This window comes from Cinclus cinclus, chromosome 1, assembly GCF_963662255.1.
Source record: "Cinclus cinclus chromosome 1, bCinCin1.1, whole genome shotgun sequence".
NCBI classification, from domain to species: domain Eukaryota; kingdom Metazoa; phylum Chordata; class Aves; order Passeriformes; family Cinclidae; genus Cinclus; species Cinclus cinclus.
Window position 1 is genome coordinate 28,015,644 of NC_085046.1, and position 21,908 is coordinate 28,037,551.

A 21,908-nucleotide genomic window follows, 5' to 3' on the forward strand; every position below is an offset into this window, starting at 1 on the left:
ACAGCTCTATAACTTGGCCAAAAACAAAAGTTCAAAATTTTAATGGAATGTGGCAGAAGGGGAAAAAAATACAGATAAATATCAGAGCATTACCTAATCAGTCATTCATACAGAACACTTCTAGTTGCACACAAGGATATACAGTGATTGCTAATATAATCTTTAGGACTGCCTTCTTTAAATACCAGTAAGTACTGTATCATTTGGTTTATTCTTACACCTCGAATACTGCCCAAACACCAGTGAGAACTGCTTTCATTTTAGATTGATATTCACTGTTTTAACATAGGGAAAGTTGCTCTGTGCCACACTTTATATAATTTTCCTTAAAATCTAGCTCAGTACTATGTGTTTTTACACAAACTTGCACTGAAAGACAATGCAAGTTCAGTTTGTGATGCTCCTACAGTCTAATTACAGAAGTGCAAGGGCTTAGCAGCATATGCTCTGCAATACCCTATGCAGTTCCAGAAATTCAAGTGATAGTTAAACAGCATTGATAACATTTTATCTTACATTAACATCAGATAAATTTATAATTTATTTAAAAGGTAAAAAAAACAGAAAGAAAATGTTTACGGTTAAAGATCTTCAGTACTGATTCATGTTGACCTAATTTTGGCTCCATAAAGTCTAAACTCTACGCTAATTCAGTGGCAGAACAGTAAATTCAAAATTATGCTTGCTTCTGGAAAGCCTACTTTAGGACTCACATCCTAACATCTATTCATAATTTCTTTCAGCATTATTACCCACAAAATGGAAAACAATAAAAAGAGCTATTAGTAGCTAACAGGAAAGTCAATGGGAAATAGATGAGTTGTTTAGTTTAAAAATTGTTACCTTTTTTAAGATAAGCCATTACCCGAGTCCAGTTATTTGTTTTTATTTAATATTTTCAAGCAGCTTACATAAAAACGTAAAATATAAGGGTCCAGCAATGCTAGTTCTCAGGTGACCACAACTGTGCCTTTGGTTTGGCCTACAGCAAGTTGCTGCAATCAAGGAGGAGCCTCATCTATCTTCAGGAATAAGAACTATTAATTGGGACATACAAAATAGTAATGAGGCATTTTTTAGAAAAACTTCATTATAGTTTTCGCATGATTTCATAATTTCTCTTGGATATCCACCTGGAAGAGAAAGCACAGAAAGAAGAGGTATTGTGCTCTCTCACACATTCCTACCCTAAGTATGTAAGATGTCTTGTTTCCACTTGCACATGCTCTTTTCAACAAAATATTTAGTGGAAGCCAAGGTTTCTAATGTTTAATCAAAGTGGAACACTTGAATGAGGCATTCCTTCCATTATCAAAATACCCATTTTGTCTCACTTTGAGACAATAATTTGAGAAGCACTAAAAATAAGCACTATAACTTCCCTACATATTTGAAATTCCTCAAAAACTTCCCAATAAAAGACAGACAGCCTTGACAGTCACTCCCCTTTTCAGTGATTAGTATCAACAACACAATATTGCTTGACAACTAAGGTACTTATCCTTAAGCTTAAAAGAATTCTTTCTTCACACTTCAGCACTATGCAACATTTCTGGACATGCCATTATGGAGTTTCCTAACAGTGCACATGGAAGTCTTTCTCAAGGTAAAAATGTTCTCAAGTTGTTTTCCTATTTTGGTTTCATGTGAGAGTTTGTCCCACTGTCTGTCATTCATCTTCCATAGCTGCTGTTCAGGTCTCAATCAGCACATGACTATTTCACCATCTTATATGTTTATCTAATTTTGTGTATAGATGAATTGAGTACATTCATTGTGAATAGAATATAGGCCTATCAATTTCATAATTAACAATGTGCATTTATGCTTTACTAAGACTGCATCACTGAAGAAAACGGCTCAGTCCAGGTATGATCTGAGACTAGACTTGAGAGCAATTGCTTGCAAAAACAGGGTTTACTTTTTAGGCTATCATTATCCACTTTCTTCCTCTTCTCTGAGTAAGGGATAGTCATGAGTATACGGCAATTTAGTCTGAGGATTATTTTGCTTGCTTGGGTATTCTTTTGAGGCTTTCTCCTCGGGGGTAATTTCAAGCATTGAATTGAAGAATTATTGTTGATTTTGTGAATATATTTCCCTGTTCTAAGACAGCATTAGATTAGTGTTGGCTTTCTGGTTTTTGGTTTTGTTTGTTTTTACAGGCTTGAGATACAGATACAAAAAATAGCTAGGATAAGATAAACCAGGAGTGTTACGCACACAGGCTTATCTGAAGCACCTGTCCTTCAGATGTCCTTGTACATCTTGAGCCACCATTAATGGTAAGCAGCTGCATGCTTCAAGAAAGCAGTAAAAGTTAAACTGTTTGATCCATAGGAAAAAGGTTAACCATGACAAATAGTCATGTCTAATGAAATACTCTGTCTACACACATGCACTCCCTCTGATTATAGCAAGAGCAAGTTGGCTGAATAAAGTCACAATTTCAGTATTGCGAATTCGAGTACTGCAGCAACTGCAGAAATGCATTGCAGGCCCAAGAATACAGCCTGTGATAACAAAACAATACTGACATTACTGCACTCTGTCTTGGAAGATCGCTGGGATAATACCAACCTAGTGCATAGAAGTATGACTATTAAAGTTGGTAGGGTAGATTATGAGGAAAATAACTTTTATTTTCTCTGAAGTACATCATTAATTGAACTTGCCACTGTCAGACAGTTGGCCTAATGTTTCCCATCTCTGTCATGACTCCTCATTTGTCCTCTAATACTACCAGCTATGTTTGTCCAGCTCCCCAAAACTGTGACTTTCCAAGACAAGTTTTCCTTTTCAGATGACCCTACTATATTCCTGCACATTGTTTTTTTTGGTTTGGTTTTCCTTGAGATGGTGGTACCTTTGCTTTTTAAAGGTAATATGATTTGACTGCTTTAATACACATTTTTCTTGGATATTTAGCTTGTATCAGTGACTCCAGTATTATCAGGAAGCAGATGGAATTTCTCTCCTGGTATCTTGCCATCCTGACAGAATGATGGATGTGAACAATAGAAAAATCTTCATCTTATTCTACATTGTTCTTAGATGTTTTCTAGCTCCTGCTTTGAAACTGACACAGAGCTTAGTGTCCACTTCTTATGGTCCTTCTGTGCTTTTTGTTTCCATCAGGTTGAACATTACCCATATTCGTTCAGAGTTTGTTACACATGCATCCCAGTTTGTTTCTTACCTTTTTCTCTATACTTGGACTAAGCACAGTTCTTATGTGCATATCAGAGCTTTGAGACTGCCATAGATTAAAAAGGCTTGAACATACTAATCAGACCTTTCACATACATATGCTACTGTCTCCAACATTGCTTTCCACTTAGTGTATCATTTTCCTTCCAAACAGTAAAGTGCTTTCTGATTGCTACCTATGGTAAAACAACTAGATTTGTAGATGAGGAGAGAGCAAGGGATGTCATGCTCAACTTCAGCGAGGTTTTGAACTGGCTACCCTAGCATTCTTGTGCCTAGCTTGGGATACTATGGTCTTGATTGCTGGAAAGATTTTTTTTTAAAAAAAAGACTGACTAGATAAGGTGATTCAAAGGTAAGAGGGCAGCTCCAGAGGGGTCTAATAACAGACTGCAAGTTCCTATGAGGAGGTATCAAGAGCACAAAGCCAGACTCTTCACAGTAGCACACATGACAGGAGAATGGGAGACAGATAATTTATGTTGAAATGAGAAATTCAGACAGGATGTAGAAAAAAAAAAACTTTCATTGTAAGGGCAGTCAAGCACCACAACAGTTGCCCCAAGAGGTTGTGCCATCCTTGGGGGCTTTTAAAATCTAAATGGATAATGCCCTGTGCAATGCAATCTTCTCTCATAGCTGACCCTGTTTAGAATGAATGACTTCCTCCAATCCCTTCCCACCTGAATTATGTTCCTAAACCATCAAGAGCCCCATGTCAAGCACAATTTTATTCAGTTTTACTTTCCCGTCCTTTCTAAATATATATTTAGATTGATTGTTATTAAGTACAGTTTCTGCCATACCATTGCAAAGTTCACACAGCAAGTTCTATTCATGTTGGATTAGAGACTGTACTTATTATTTGGCAAGAATCTATGAGGCAATGTGCAATATGTTGTAGGTCACCATTAATTTTCATAGTGCCTTGGAGAAACAGTAAAAATTAGAAGAGAGTGTAATTCAATCAAGTGTAGGTTTCTGCATGTAGGCAGGAAGAATCACCTAGGAAAAACCCAGATGAGGTATGAAGTAATGGTTCTTCAGAGTAGTATCAGAAAATAACAACTAATTACAAATCATATATGAATAAAGAAATTCTGCTAGTGTTAACAAGTATATACAGTACATAGAAAACCACAGAGAAGCGCAAACCAGAGATGCAGTTCCTCAGGCATGAAGAGCTGCTTAAACTCTTTTTCCTTGTAATCCATCCAAACTGTGAATTTGAAATGGACTTCATTTCCCTACAAGGCAGCACCAAGCAGATATATGTGGAGCTGAAGAAATAAAGAATGCAACTATTCCTTTAAACAGTTTTGATTACGTGAGTACCAATGGAAAAAACACTTCTTATTAAGTGATTAGTTTTTCCTCTATACTTTTATAGGACCTTCAAAATGACAATATAAATTTAGTATTATAGCTGCTCATAAACCATTAAGAACAACACAAATATCTTCTTTATAGATGGGAAGGTAGAATGTCCTGAAAAATAATTCAGGTTTGAATGTGAGGAAGTAAATTTATGCAAATTGCTGTCAGTCATCTATGTATTCATTTCACTAGCAAAACAACATTATAAATGATCTCTAGCCAACAGTTCTTCATTTGAAGACATGTGATGCAAATATTTATTCAAAACAGAAAATCACTTAAGGATAAGCACAAGTCTTACCACGCCAATAGAAAAGTAGTTATTGATGATGTTGTAAGGCACTGGATCTCCTTTCTCATCTTTATCATTGGGTATTACTTCGAATTTCCACCTGTCCAGTAAAATCTCTGAGCTATTCTCAATGTCTTTTAAGATCTTCATCAAATTCTCACCTTCATACCCTAGCAAAACATAAAACCAGTTATTTAATCAAGCAAAATGAAATTTAATTACATTTTCTTCCTCTTTCTTGGGCAGGACTCTTAGAAACCTGATCTAATTGAAGGTGCCCCTGCTCATTGCAGGGAGGGTTGGACTACTTAACTAACCTTTAAAGGTTTCTTCCAACTCAAAATATTCTGTGATTCTGTGACTGGAAAAATTAAAGCAATGCACATAAGACCTTAAAAGCAGGATTGTGCTTGAAGTACTGACAATTTTTCAGCACTTGTCATTAAAAGAAGTACAAATACAAAGCTAATTAGCATGTAAATTTAGAATAATTCTACAGATTTCAGTGGACATCAAAATTGTGATGAAAAAATAATTAGGTCTTCAAAATTTGCCAATCTCTTGAATTTTCCAAATGATCCATACAGCTAAGGCTGTACTTTGCAAAATGTTCTTGATGAGAAATTAATACATAAAGTCCTTTGATTTCAAAATTTATGGAACAGGGACATATTGCTGTTTTGCCTGACAAGACACTGAACAGTTAAAAGCTATCTACTAATCTTCATGGATTGTTTCAACCTGGTATAGCATAACAAATCCAAAATTTTAAATCCATAGCTGATAGCTTCATCAGCAAAAGTAACATTTTTGCTTATTTCAACAGTTTCTGAATGTGCCTCATCCTGCTTTGTAGAGAGAACTTACTCTTAGCTGCAAATAAGCACTCAAATGTCATTCACCCAACTGGGTAGAAAACTTGCTTATGCACTCATGAGTATATACAACATACACATGTGTGCATGAAGAAAAACTGTGGGGGTTTTACTAAGTGACATTATCAACTCTGAATATTATTCAGAACAAATGACTTTGCAATAGGTAGCTAAGATCTGGGGATTCAGTCCTTCTTCAAAGCAGAAAAAACAAGATTTCCTATTCAAGCAATATATATTGCCAGCGTTATTAATAGCTTTAGCAGGGCAAGCCACTCAAAGCCTCCTTGCTCAAAACCCATTGCTGATGTATTTGTTTATGGCTGCCTGGCACACTTTTGCTAGTTACTGCTAACCACCACATGACAGCAGCATGCCCAATTCCATTTCTTTGCATCCCTGAGGTCACTCACCAGAAATTTAGTTTCTGGAATCCCTTTCTCCTCTCTCATCTATCGAAGTCCCAGAAAATCTGTATTATGGTATTGTTTACCACAAAGCAATTGGGAAAGAATGATGAAACCCAGAATATTTCCCTATTGTTTTTTCTACTTTAGTCCCAATGGAATCACTGAAGATAGAGAACATAAATAAAAGTGGAGGTACGAACAGGTCCCAACTAACATAATTAAATGTTCTCATGGCTGACCCTGCTTAGAACAGTAGATTGGACTAGTGACTTCCTATGGCCTCTTTCATCTATTCTATGGCTCTATGAACAGTTCAGAAAGTTAAGCAAGGCTGATTTAAATCTGTTTTGTCTCATTTGTTTTCCTTTTTTCCATGAAGACTATGAGAATGTAAACAATCAACAGTTGTGACAGAGAAAATAAAGGAGCTTCTCAAATGATTTGACAGAACATTATGGTTAATGAAGTGCTATAGCATGAAAACTACTGAGAATTTGCTAAAGATTATCTGGCAACAAGGCAGACATTTGGAAAGGAAACTGATGAGACAGAAGAAGTAAGATATCTGCAAAGGCTGAATAGTTCCAAATAAAACAACCAAGTTCCAAATACAAAACATCTCCAATGAAACAAGCAAGACCTGAAATAGACCTGGCTCTGAGCCCATAAATTGAGGTGCTTTCACCACAGACTGAATCTTGCCTATGATTTTTTTCCTTGTGTCTCCTGCAAATCATCCTGTAATACAGATTCTCAATGGAGTTTTTTGGAGGAGCTGAGAGTAAGTCTCCATACATCCAGGAAAGGATGCAAAGGTTATTAAAGGTTTGATTTTCGAAATACTCTTCTTTCAGCATTCTTTGCCTTCTCATTTTCTGACAAAGAGTACCACAGCACTTATTGTCTGCAAACCTCTGTAGGAAAACAGAAAGGGAGCGGATCGAAGGAACTAGTCCAAGTCTGAGACATGTTTTTCATTTAATATTTTTAAAGATTAAAAAAGATTAAACCACTCCTTACACATTATTAGATGCTTTCAGTAACCCTTTTAGAACACCCCAATTAAAACCCATTTAAGACTGCTCCCTTTACAAGGTATTGATCAAAGCAATAACTGCAATACAGATGGTAAAAAGCCAAGCAAACAGCTACACACTATTCTCATTACACCTTGGAATGTTTTTGGTGTCAGCAGAAGCTACAAATAAGGTATGCAGTACGATTGCAAACTTTAATATTTTACATATCTATACAACAATTACAAACAGATCATTCCAAAAATACAAAAGGTGATAATGGCTCTTTACAAAAATAAATCCAAATGCAGATGTTGAAGCAAATGTTTTTTTTCTTTTAATTCCATAATAAATTGCATTTTCATTTGTGTTTACCTCCTCCCCATCTCAGACACCTTGCTAAATCATTGCCAGTCCCAAGAGGCAGGATAGCAACAGGAGGATGCTTAATCAAGTTCGCTTTCTCTGTGAATAAAGAAGGAAAAAAACACAACTAAGGAACAAAAATTATCTAATTGAATGGAATTATATAACTCTGTTAGGTTTTGTTTCAGTGAAAGACTTGCTTTGTATATGAAATCCTGCTGTCTGCTCCACAATGAGCATTTCAGCAAACCAGTCCATTTTGTAGCACCTTCTCTACTTGATATTCAGTCCTTAATCCTAATTTACTCACTCATTATCATAAGGATTTTGTAATCCTAGTTGACTCCTTTGTTATCACAAGGACTTTGTAAATCATACGTATAAAACACATTCATAAACAATGATGCTCAAGATCTTTCCAAGACTGACTACGGTCTTCTTGCTCTAGTTGTCATCTCTGCCATTCTCAAAGGGCATGAATAATGAGGTAAACTTTCTACTTTTTCACCTGGGTGACCAAATTTGTGTTAAAATAGGTATTCACCTGGATTTGTGTCTACACCTGAGCTCCACTACCAAAGAAGACACTGGAAGGAACACAGGACCTTAGGTGGGTTTGCCCATCAGGAATTAAACCTGCTGTTCAACGGGAGCACTGTCTGATCAAGTCCTAAAGTAGCAATTTTGTATTTACTAAACATTGTTTTGAATTGAATGAAATTACAGCATCTTTACCAGTCTTTAATGGTATTTCTGTAGCATTGTATGCCCAAGGTTCTTTTCAAAATCTGATGAGAAAACCCTTGTCAAGAAATACAGCCTTTCTGAAAGCTGGAACATGTATTTCAAATAAATAATCTGTCAAATTTCCCATTTAATGTGAATTAATAGCCTGTCTAGTTTAAAAGTTATACTTAATTAATCAGAGGTTTTGTTTATAGAATTATGCACAATTATTAGCAATAATCAGCAGGAGTTTATCTATACAATGGACATAGCAAAGAAATTGATATTTATCAATATTTAAGAAAGATTAATGGAAATCCTTCAGAGAATGTAATATTTAATAGAATAGTTTTTAAACAAAGTTTCAAACTGATGAGATTTTTTTTGTTTTGTTTATTTTTTCTTTATTCTCTTTTTTTTAAAACTCTTTTTTTTCTTGCTGTGCTCTCAGCTAAAAAAGCTCTTTGTATATCAGGAGATCAGAGAAGACCAAATTAAAAAGTGTTTAGAAACAGGTGTACCCTTACATTTTATATGCTAAAATGATTTTGCTCCCTAAAAGGCAGCACTGAAAATATATTTTCTTCACTTATGAAAAAAGATGGTTCTTGGATCCCCTGAGTAATTTCTTAGCTCCATACTGCAAAAAATGCTGCAGAACATAGTGTGTTACTGAAAGAGAAAATAACTGCATGACATCTTAGACCTCATGAAAAACATGATAACACAATTAACAGCTGCAAAACTTAGTTATTTGACTTAGTTAAATAACTTAGCAAAACTCAGTAAACTTTCTTCCAAGTTTAGGAAATGCACTTGATGTTTATGTACATCAATTTATGACTGAAAGCTATTTGAGAGTTACTTGCAGTAGCTTACATTTGCAAAAAGACTTCTTTCCAACCAAGATTAGAAATATACCTTTGCTATCATTCCTTCATGACATCAAGTTTACTTTTCAGTGAACTTTTAAAGGTTTTTACAGTCCCCCAGAAAAAAAAAACCACTCACTTTTAAACTCTTTAGCTGAAACTTCAGTCTTTTGACATCTCTTGATCCACTCCCTAATTTCCACTGTAACATATGCTCACTATTTTTCTCTGCAGCCTAACACCAAATAAATGATCATGTGATGTGGAAGACATTCTCCTTAATAATCTTTGAGAATATTAAGTCTTTTAAGTCTGCAATAACTTGACTTCTGAGCCTTCCTTATTATTTTTACAGAGGACTTTGCAGACAACTGACTGAAAGAACTCCAGAACTGAACTATCTCTTAATACATTATCTTCATTATGAGATAATATAATATAAACAGAAGTTTGACAACTAAAGAAAGCAAGTGAGCTAAATTAAATTGCCCTAAAATTAGCAAGATAGATTTGATACAACTGGGGAATAGACTTTGAACTGAAATTAAAATAGAGTAATTCAAATTTCTTGCTTTCGGGAAATACAGAAACACTGAACTTGTCTAGAGATTTTAAATTTTGCAATTTGAGTACCCATAAAAATAATCATGTCCCAAACTAACACCTTTCAAGAATTTAAATAAACAAGCTGTTGTTTGAAATAGCTGTATCCATGCATTGGTATATAAGGAAGACCATTAAAATGAAAACCATGAGGCAAGCAAAACTATGTAAAGGCTATAGATTACCTATGCAATCCAAAATCCAGCCTACTGTTCCATCTCCACCACATGCTAGTACTCTGAACTCAGCAACATCTCGGAAAAAATTTAACCTAAAAAGAGTAAATGAAGATACCTAATTATGATCAACATAACTGTGCATTATGTAAACGTTATGGCTTAAGACATTTAATTTAATAGTAAACAGCAAATGATCACTTAAAAATCACTTCCGCATATGTATTAATTTTTCAGACAAATACAATCCAATATAACTATTAATTATTATCAGTATTATCTGAAAAATTTCAAAGAAAATTAATAACTCAAGGGTTATTATGATACACTAGCACTAGAAAAAGTTTGGACCTGATGGTTAGTCCAGTCTTTAACTTCAAATCTCATTTCAAACTATTGTCAGAAAATATTTTCTGTTCACTCAGTTTTAAACGGATAGGAGTCTCTCAAGAGAGAAAATTCTAAGCTGTCTGAATGTATTAGCTGTAACATTTCTTTGTGAAGTTCTTTCTATAAAGCTATATGAAAACTTCATATTTCTGGTAGAACGCTGGTGCATATTAAGCTGAACATTCTGCAGCTGGTAAAAATAACTTTGCAACATGGTTTGGTACAAAATGAGAAAGCATCAGACTGAAGGCCCTCATTCCATCATCCTAAAAAGCGTATTTTAAAAGTAAAATATCTTTGGCAATATTTGCCTAGCTATTTTTGCTTCCATGTCCATCAGGCGAGTATCACCACCTCCTCATCCACTTCATTCTATAACAATGTTGCATAATGCTGAAAAGTGAGGATATATTAAAACAGTGCTAAGGAGTAATATTTTAATTTAAAAGCATCAGTTCAGGATAGCTTTTGACACATGCTGAAAACAGTCCTTACACATAAACTGTCACTAGATAAAAGAAGTACCAGTAATTTTGTGGTATTACTATGTATCTATGTGTATGTTCATTCACATATGTTACACTCGTTATCTTAAATGGATATTCTGTATTCTAGTGACCAGATCCGATACTCAGTTTGCAATCCCCTAATGAATGCACAACTAATGTAATTTACACAAATTCTCACATAGAAATAAATATAGACAATAGCTTGCAGGTGTTTAACTCCAACTGCTTCCTATATGAAGTTGCAATGATGAAGGGCCAGTGTAGTTTCTGTCCACAGAAAATTCCAAAGTTCTTTTGGATCTCTTGATAAAATCAAGAACACATGAAAAATTGCAGAGTAAAAAAGCAAGAATGGGAGAAGGAAATGAAAAACACAATGACCAAAGAAGTTATGTATTATGCAGAAGATGACAGGACTTCTTGTTCTACTAGTTTTTGACCAGAATTTCAATTTTAGCCACGTTTCATAGAATTAGGCCTATCACATGTCCCACCCACTGTAATTTTCTTTGCTCAGAACTTTTAAGCAATTTGAAGTGCAAATATAATGCCTGAAGGATGCTTACCTGCCCTATATTAAAGGCTGCCTTGCCCTTCTCACCCCTTTTTATGTTCAACCTCACACATCTGCAGGAGAAGTGCTGTAGGATCTCCTGTGACCCAAACATCGTGTGCCAAATCTGACTGGGTACACGTGGGGAACACACCTAATAAGTGTATGTGCTGAAAGATCCTGTGCTGGAAGTCACGTCCCAGCACTGAGGTGCAAGGGCAGGCACTGAGACGTGCCCTGGCCCACAGGTGTGCATGTCCATCCCTTCTCAAGGCATGGCAGAGACAAACGCCTCCAAGCCAATGCGTTGGGTTGGCAGAGTTATCACGTGTAATTACATTGCTTCCTATACTGAGAGCACTTCATCTTAATTTAAAGTCAAATTATAGCCCAGAGGTGACGGCAGGGCATTGACTTCTGAGTATTTAAGCATTTCTACCTCATGTAGCAGATATGGAAAAGAAAGCCAGGAAAGAACTAACCGATCGAAACAATGCCAAAAGCACAGGGCTGATTTTAGCATTACTCCAGACATGCAGAATGTAGACCTAAACCTCTGTCTCTTTTTATAAACAAGCTTCTTCACCATATGGATATCAAACATTCTTTTTGTTTTGTCTGTGTAGTTAATCCTCATCAAAAGAGTGCAACTTTAAAAAAAAGTGGGGGACTGAAAAATCTGGCAAAACCATACTGTCAAAAACATTTTCAATAAGCTGCATTTGTATTTCCCTTGGAGCTTTGAATATTCACAGACAGTGAATTTTCCAAGCAAAGTATAGCATTAAATTCACATAACTTTTTATAAATATAAATATAAAAATTGACAGACATTACACAAAAATGCAACACACAAAATACAAAAAAATAATGCATGTTATAGTGTATATTTGCATATATAAATGCAGCGTATATAAATATACTATAGCAGATATAAATATTTATAAAATCAAATTAATTTATAAAATTAAATATAGTTAAATAATTATGTATGTAAATAAATCTTTGAATTAGAAATTGAATTAGAATGTGCAGCCTACATTAGGAGTTGCGAAGTGAACAGTTTTCTGTTTTACAATGTTTCATTCAGACTCAGTAGGTGTTAAAATTGTAAAGAAAGAATTTGACAAATTTCTTTGTAGACCTTTAGGGAGAAAGTCAGTATTGCTCACCAAGGAAACTGTACTCAATTAGTGTTTTAATAGTACCTGTTACTTTTTATCCACTATTTTTCACATGGTTTGAAAATAATGTTTCTTAAGAAAACTGCTGGAGAAGAATTTAGTTGAAGTGGTTTAAAGTGAAACTGAAAAAAAAATAAATAAAGGAAGTAGTTGTAAAGATTTTGTGCAATGTCAGCCTAAGTTAAAAAAACCAGAATAGAAAATTTTATCCTATTTTCTTGGAAAAACTTGAAACACTGAAAGTGATCGACACCAGACTAATTTATTTTATTTTGCTAGAAACAAAGATTCAAAGGCAGTTATTGAGTTTCTGCTAATAAATCCATAATTTCCACCTGAAAGAGGGGAACTGTTTCAGCTACCTACATTACTCTAATTCAATTTTTCATAATCACCTCATCAAATCCATAGGAATGCAAGGGATCTATTTATTAATAAAATACCAGTGCTAGATGATGCAACTATTTGATTTTGAATCATGCAGTTAATTGATTTATGCACAGATAGAAAACACATACACATTCTTATAGAACTGTTTAGAGAAATACCTTATTTATCTTTATTTAATTAATTTAATTTACTCACAGTAATGAAAACATAAATTGCATTATTTTCTATTTAGTTACCTGCACATGACTTCTGCTCTTACACCCAAAAGCAATATACTATGCAGTACTTCAGGTACTCAGCCACACACAGTGGCATAACAGCAATACATGAAATGATTCAGCATTCTTCACTTACAGTGGAACCAAAACTTAAGACTGTCCACAGCCCAAAAGAATAATCCACTTGTGGATCTCTGGATAGGTTTCAGGTGTCAACACCACAGATGTCATAAAAGCAAAAATATTTTTAGAACGTCTGCTTAAAATACATCTCTAAATTCAGGATTTCAGTTTCATATGTGAAGACTTGGTGAATTCTATGTACTACTGATTTGTGGTATAGAAAAATAATATTTTATGATTAGAGTACAACCAACCCACCATTGCTGGCTTTGCCATTCTTGGCAAAAATGTAATTCTTCCAGGAAAATATGAACCAGATTCAGTATTTTCTTCAGAAGAAAATAAGTATGCAGTTATTACCTTCTAAAAATATTCTTGGTGCATATACCTTCTTTCAATACTCTGGGTATTCCAAATGTCCAACAGCAAAGAAATGCTCTAGCAATCAATTCAAATAATTCAGGAAAATAGTGTAATTTTCCAAACAGGCCTATTTCCGTGAAGGTAAAAAAGCCTAGGTGCTGTAGATTCCCAACTAAATTACAGTGTAAGTTGTAGGGATACAGCTTTGCTGTCTTGGGCATTTTTAAAGTGGGCAGAATTTACAATTTAGTAAGGCCTGTTGAGGGAAACTTGCAGCTAGAACTAAAAAAAAAACACAGATGCTCTCCAAATTAAATGCTTATGGAAGTGACAAAGAAATACAACTTTTGTGGATATAATTTCTATAACAGAGTATAAAAATACCATAAATTAGACATTTTAAATAATAGAACTTTAGAGAACAGAGGCCTTTTCAGAGGCACAAAGACTTTGTGAAGCGCTGACCTCTCTACAGAGTCCTGCGGCTCTGTGGCTCAACTGCTATTCCTCCTATTATTTACCTCTCTGTGAGGTGAACAATAACTGAATTTCAGATTCTTCAAGATCATTAAATGCACAATAACAGTTGTTGTCAGAAGTAGAAGACTCCCAGAGAGATATAACAACAAAACAGGGAAACTCTTTTCATGGCAAAAGACACAGGTGCTAGGCACAAATTACACAAAGCATCAGCCCAGCAATTTTCACGTCACTGTGTTAACTGTGGCAGTCTGTAACTGTGGAGTACCTTTTATGCCTGTGTTCAGCTGCAGAGCTTACAAGGTTTTTCCAGCTCACTCGTATCCCTCTACTGCAAATTATAGAACGACTAAACCATTAATTATTATACCCATGTTTAAAGTATACTGCTGCCTCCGTTGATGGAATCAGTGCAAGAGTCGCTGCCATGAGGTTTATTTGCATCATGTACATATTTTTACACAGACTATGGACATCCATCGTGTGTCTTGACATAAACTGCTCCAAAAACCCTAGTGCAGGCAGGCAAAGGAGCTGCAAGAAATGTCATTGCTGCTGTTTCTGCACTTCTCCATGTACCCATGTACTCTCACTGCTGCTGTTTCTGTACTTCTCCATGCATTTATTATGAAAGCAGGCAACACATCCACTTCAGAAATTGCACACTGAGGCTGTGATACTAAAATTCATAGTCAACTTGCTCAAAATATTTTTCTGTTGTCCTGCCATATGCCAGCACAGTTACAGAAAAATACAGAATAAATGGTATGAAGAAAGGTGGGGGTTTTTTGTGGTTTTGTGTTTTGGGTTGGGTTTTTTTTTGTTGTTGTTATTTTGGAGTCCTTTACTCCAACACATTTCTCTGCAAGAACATGGTTATTCCACTAAAGAGGTAGAACAAAAGACATAGCAACTGAGCGGCTGACCATTAAAAAAACCCCAAACCAACAGTTTCAGCCCCCTTAAGATTTACTTAGTCTCCTAGTTCTCTTCTCTTCTCTCTGCCAATTGAAAAGGGGATACTTAGATTTTTGACAAAAATGAACTGGAAATATCCATTCATGTCAGCCACAGATCTTTGGAACTGAAGTTAAAAAACTTGTGAATGTTATCTTCTTGCTTGATGACAGCAGCCCATGAGAAAAATACCACCAAAAATAAAAAACATTAACTTATGGATTAAAGCAGACAGGTTGGCTCTAACAAAAACAAACAAACAAACAAAAAAAAAAAAGGCAAATTCTTAGCTAATACTATAAACATTCTCTTGGCTGAGTAAACATGGGTGAAAATAGTACTTGAAGAGAAAAAATATCTCAATATAGGCTCAACTAAAATGTCCTACAGTAATCATAAATGATTTAAAATAAATATACACTTCATTTATCCCTTTCTACTACATAACTTACTGGGATGAAGAAATACACTTTTGCTTTTCTCTGTGCCATACAGTACCCAAATCTGTTCCATTTTGATCTAAATTTCACATGTAATATGAGAACATTAAATAAACATAAAATTTGGATTGACAATCCAATATAACTGGCATTATAGAGATGGATGAACAAGTGGACAGATGGATGAATGGGCAGGTTTCATTAGGCAACTCAGCCCTCACAGAAAACAAGTACTGGTAAGTGAAAAACCAGAGTTTATTCAACTTCTCGCTTAAGGGCCAAATTATATGCAGCCTACAAAGTATTGCCAGGGGCAAGAAGTAATGGCAGGAGACACACTGGAAATTTAGGACTATTCATTTCTGTGGAATGAATAAAAAATATACCAAAACATGCAGTGCCTGTTTGAAAATTAATTAGAATTTTCTTCAAAGTGACATGAACTAAAACTACTTCAATTTCTAATAGAAAGCGAAATTGAAAACACTTTCTAAAAAACACTGCCCTGGTTCAAAAGACTGATGTTTAAATTGCTTCAGTGCAGGGTTTCAGCTTGAACTTAACACTGCCCTCTTGTGCCTCTGCCTTAAAACGCATTTTCCTTCACGTAGCAAGATTCATGAAAACTAAGTCATTTATGGACAGAAATGCAGCCAGTTTGGTTTTTTTGCTGGTGGTTTTTTTTGTTTGCTTGTTTTGATTTCGAAGAAATAAGGTGACTATGAACAAAAATATCTAATTTTTTTTTATCTTCTCAATTTCTAGCATGGCATTTCTATTATACAATATGTAAAACAATATTGTTTATTAGTTTTGTCTCAGTTAATTCTTCTAATCTACTTATTCTTTGAACTAAGAGTGCTTAAATTTTCCATATGTGTCAAGAATAGCATAAAATCAATAAACTTCATTTGAGTAATAACATTCAGATACAAGATGATTACAGGCATGAAAGAAATCACACTATCTCCATTTTTTGGGGCTGGTTTTGCACCATTCAACAGGTTAACATTAGCCACACAGCAGCGCATGATAAAAGGATTGAGCCAAATATGTTTTCCACTTTCATCAGTGTTATACACATTTATGGGTCTAAACAAATAAAAAAATGCAAAGTTTAAAAAGAAAAGTATTCCAACAACAGTGTAAACTCCATGTCAGTGAACATACACCTCCGAATATCCTTCTGGAACTCTTTTCACTGATGTAAAATTTCATATATCAGTGACGTAAGTAAATAGCACCTAGTACATACAAATAACATACAGAGCAGATATTCAGTGCTGCTCTAATTTTCTTCTACCAAAGCACCCACTACTTAAAAAGGAGACAATATCAGGTGGCAAAGGTTGGTGTTTGATACATCTCCTGTCAACTCACACTAATGCAAATTAGGACAAATCAGGGAGGAAGCACACTAAGCAAGGGACTTGCAATGCCAGCTGCTTCAGAGAACACTCACGTCCACATTTAAAGTCACTGCCAGCACAATCTAGCCTGGCCAGTCATTTTCCAACCACTACATTTACAAGATTATGTAACTGATAAGAAGCGTGCCGTCACCGATACATTACAGACACCTATGCATGTGCACATGTGTGTTCTTGTAAGAGAAATGCATGTCTTGCTGGTCACTCTTTGAGGCTGCTGACATCTGCGACTCAAGTAACCCCCAAGAAATCTGGGTTACTGGAAGAAATCGAGTTGCTGAAATGGCAGTTAAAACTGCAAACAGAATTAAATTTATCCCACAGATCTTACAGAATAATGCATGGTTTTCAGCAAAACGTATGAGACGCAGCCTTACTTATAAAGGTAAACAAATAATACCTATACATTTCTGCAGCCATTTAGAGAACTGCAGCGTTGATACATTCCAAACATGCTATATGTGCTTCAGTCTGTTCATTTGATTATGCAGTATTTTATTAAATGAGTTCCTGGTAATAATATTAACTGTAGACTTACCCTGGCATTGGTCCATTTCCAGAAAGACTATAAACTTGACGAGGATTTAAAAGGTACTGAAATTTTCTATAAATTCTGAAGAGGTAAAAGAGACAAGGAGAAAATATTTACTTATATGTTTGAAATTTTTAAAAAACATTTCAAATGAGAGAATTAAAGAGGTTAGAAACATACTATAATTATTTGAACTGCAGGATCTCTTTTATACAAAAAATCAAGTATTTCAACACAGCAATTATCATTCATACACAGTGTATTGTGGGATATAAAGTTGAGACAGAAGTACTACAAGCTATTTACAAATAGCTATAGCTATTACAATGCTGTGTACATACAAACAAAATACAATAAAGAGCTATAATTACACAAGAAAAAGTGAGTCAAAAAAGCATTTCGGAAAGCATACTGATTTGCACTAAAGTAACTCCATGGCAAAGGAGAGATTTCTTCCTGAAATTTATTGCAAACACAGAATTACAAGTATAATTAATTGCAAAAGCTAATTGGCTTTGCCACCCACCAAAAATGTCCACACAGGCTGAAAAACATTCTGATGAAGAAAACCTGTGGTTGACTACATTTCTGCAGGATTACATTTGAATGGGAAGAAAGTGAAAAATATTTAAAGCATTATTTTACTAAGTTACACTTATTTTAAAATTATCTGAATATTAGGAAGCAATTTATTGATACAGCACAACAAGCATTGCCCTATCCCACATGGGACCACATCTGATGTCGTACCCTCAGAAATTATTTATTCAGAAGTGTAAATTTAGAAATTTGAGTTTACTTGTCCTAAAAGTATGATACAGATTTTGTTTCTTCATTACAAATATTAGAAATGTAATTTCCCACATTGACTGGAATGCAGTAGTGATTCTTTTCTCACACAGAAACAAGAAAGCACACAAAAGAGCTGGAGCTCAGAATAAATAAATATATGCCTGGGACCTATGGGAATAGTTTAAATTATAAACCCATTGCTTCTTGGTTTTAATTTTAATGTTTCTGTCCTTAAGCTAATTAATATTTTAATGTTTTTAAGAAAGCATTTATTTTTCCACTGAAATACTGTTTCTTTTCTTTATAATCCCTTAAATAAAACAGACGCATAGGAGCTGAATTCTAGGTTAAAACATCCACATTTTCAAATACAGCATAATAAAACCGTCTAGACACAATCTATGTGTACAATCAGGGATTGTTTTTCATATTTTTTTCTTAATAGAAATGCATAATTTATCAGGGTAGCTGGAGAGGAAGTGTGTAAAAATACTAAATACAAACAAAATCATAATTATGTGTAAAATTGCCAAATTGGAGTATTTTCTTAACTTCTCGATTATTTAGTGATATCAGCTTCATAAAGCATTTTATCCACACTCACACAATATATTCCTGATGCCATTCCTAACAGAAAAGTCACTATGAAATTACTTCATTTCACAAGTATTCACACATCACTGTTGATGGCTGTGATGATGACTAAATCAGACCTTTAAGAATATATTTACAACACAATATACATATTCCCATTTTACAAATGTAAAAGTAGTTTCATAGTTAGCATCTGTGATCTGCTTCTTAGATGTGTAGAATTTAAGATGGTCAAAGGTGATGCTAATTTAATTTGTGCAGCTGACATTAAGAAGTTCATGAACAGTATTTTTACAAAGTCCCGAAGTTCTAAGAGTTATTTTCCTCAAGTTTGGTGCTAAAAAACATACTAGCCATTACCTACACTAACAGTGCTGTTGTCTGAGAACAGTGAAATGCTATAAAAGCCTTCTTAATGAAGAGGAGGCTAGGTTTTTCTACTCAGAAGTCCAACTGCAATAATGAAGAGATTACGCTGAATTGTACTTGACTCAGTGCATACCATTCATGGCTACCAGTTGAACATCAGTACCTGCCAATCTCTCCATAATGAGTCACTGCAAATGACACATCAAGCTTTAAGTTATTAAACATATTTATGTATTCTAGTAGTATAAAATTCATAAGTTGATGTCTCATTTGTATTCATACATTCTCAAAAAAGAAAAAAAAAAAAATATTGGAAACTGTCTAAAAATGTTTTCTTCACAGTAAGGTGTACCCAGACCTAACAGGGTGACACGGATAAACCAAGGAAATGGACAGCAACTCAACCTTTCAGTTTTACATCTAAAGCATCAAACAGTGACACTGACATTGGCTCTGAATGCCTTGCTTCCCCATGTGAGGAAGGAATTGGATGTGGCTTCTTGTGACTGGAGATTTGTGCTGACAAGGCCATGAGGTAGTGTGGTGGGAAATGCCCCAAAAGACATTTTTTGATGAAATGCAATTTCATGAACGAAGCCAGTTTATGAAATTACCACTTGTCAACAAACAGCTGTGCTTCTGTAACTACTTTTAGGCTTATTCTAGAAAACTAAAAATACTCAGTTTAAAACACAAATCCACAGAGGAGTTTCTTCATGGTCATTTTTCTTTTTTTTTAAACGATGCCCATGATCTCATACAAACCTCAAAATAGTCTGCTAGCATAACTGAGGAGGCAGAAAATTATCTCAGGAGTAGCCAAAAGAGCAGGCATCATATTTAAACAGCTCGGCTGCTGAGCAAAATACTTTTGAGTGCATCTTGGGCTGAGTTAGATTAAGCTGTCTCCTGAAGAAGAGAAAAAAATAAACGGCCAGAAACTAGCTGGCAATTCAAAACTGGCAATAAAGTTGGCTACACTGTGGAAAAAGCTGGCCATGGCATTGCCTTCTGCCACAACTGGGGAATGCATCTTCAGTCCTCCAGGGGCTATTAAAGATGTGGTTAATATGGGTTTATTTTAACCCTGATGTCAGACAAGGAAGAAGCCAAGGACTCCTCTCTAAAATAAAAAATGTGAGTTCTCTCCCAGATACACAATATTTGTAAAAGATAATTTGAAACTGCTTTTATATTTTGTCTCAATGCTAAATGAAAACTCAGAAAGGCAGATTCATCAGAGGTGAGGAGGAAGAGCTACTATGAACCCAAGTTATTTGAAAACAGCAAAGGTTAAAAATATCATCAACCTGTATTGCAGACACTGAACGTGGAGTCAGCAGGAAAAGTCAGTGTACGGAAGCTGATCTCCAGTGCATCCAACAGCACATTTGTCAAGGAAACAATTGTGTAAACTCACCCTCTGGTCAGGCAAATAAACTGGAAAATGGGGAAGTGGAAATCAAAGTAATGAGTACAGCAAAACAACAGCATGATTTAGAAGGACTTTTATGTGAGAAACATTACCCTTAACAACAGCTTTTATAAGCACTACATGCTTGTTGTATATTCTTTATTTTGAAAGAAACTATTTTGTGAATGGTGTGCTATATATATGTATTCTACACACAGATTATTAAAAACTGTTGCCTTGATTAGTCAGATCATAAATGCCGACATCCCAAACTGATAGCCCTAGAATGAAATGGAAGTTCTGCATTTTTTTGATTAAATTAACTGCACCTCCCTATTTTCATGCACAACCACTGCAAATATCTTATGGTGCAATACAGCCTGAGGAGTCCACTTGCCTGGATTTGATGAACACCTATTCAGTCTCATGCTCAGTTAAAATCCATTTCTAATATGCAAAAGCTTTAATTCTATTTTTCTACTTTCTTCTTAATAACACCGACCTATATTTTTATTCTATTATAAACATATATATTGTCTATTAAACAAAACCATTCAAGTCCAAATAACTGTAAATACACTGGAGTTTCACATGATGGGTTATTATTAATCTCCTAATTGAGAAGAAAATATAATGGGGCTATTGTCATAATTCTTTATTTTGCAATTATATCTTAAAGTCATAGCACTTAAAGTCATAGAAACCCATTCAGGAAGAACACATTTATAGCCACATATTCTGAAAAACTGAATTTCTAACATAATGAAAGTTTAAAAAAATGTATTGATAAGATATAGTTGTAGAGGATGTGTTTTTTGTGTTCTGAATGCACTTTTTCTACATATCCATTTGTTTCCCACCCTCCCTTTTTTGAACATTTAAAAACTAAAACTAAAGAACCAAACACTTTTTTACCTTTAAGTGATCCTCAGTTATTTTCTTTTGCACTTGAGAGATTTAAAAAAAATTACCAAATATAGGAGGAAATGACCATGTATTACTGGGAGTGTGCATTCATTCAACTGGTTTTCAGTTGGATGCATAAACTCTCTCCAAGGATAAAGGCAATGAAATGGGCTGGGTTACCATAAAGTAAGTCATAAAATCTCATACGGGTAACTGTGGGAACACTGGAATATTGACAATCTCCAATAACCTTTCTGTGTTCAATGAAAGTCAATCAGAAATCTTATTTGCATTCATCGTGACCTCTCAAATACAGAGAATCCTATGTAAATACTGAAGAC

General features: G+C 34.8%; 1 protein-coding gene across 6 annotated transcripts in view; it reads right to left on the reverse strand.

Moving 5' to 3' along the window:
- Positions 1-21,908, reverse strand: part of DGKB (diacylglycerol kinase beta) — a 298,411-nt gene that overhangs the window by 183,347 nt on the left and 93,156 nt on the right. For all 6 annotated transcript variants that reach the window (XM_062508155.1, XM_062508139.1, XM_062508130.1 and 3 more), the window contains 4 exons: positions 17,499-17,573; positions 9,933-10,018; positions 7,556-7,645; positions 4,889-5,049 (listed from right to left, as the gene is read on the reverse strand). In XM_062508155.1, the coding sequence (XP_062364139.1) occupies positions 4,889-5,049; positions 7,556-7,645; positions 9,933-10,018; positions 17,499-17,573 (412 nt within the window). The remainder of the gene's footprint in view (positions 1-4,888; positions 5,050-7,555; positions 7,646-9,932; positions 10,019-17,498; positions 17,574-21,908) is intronic.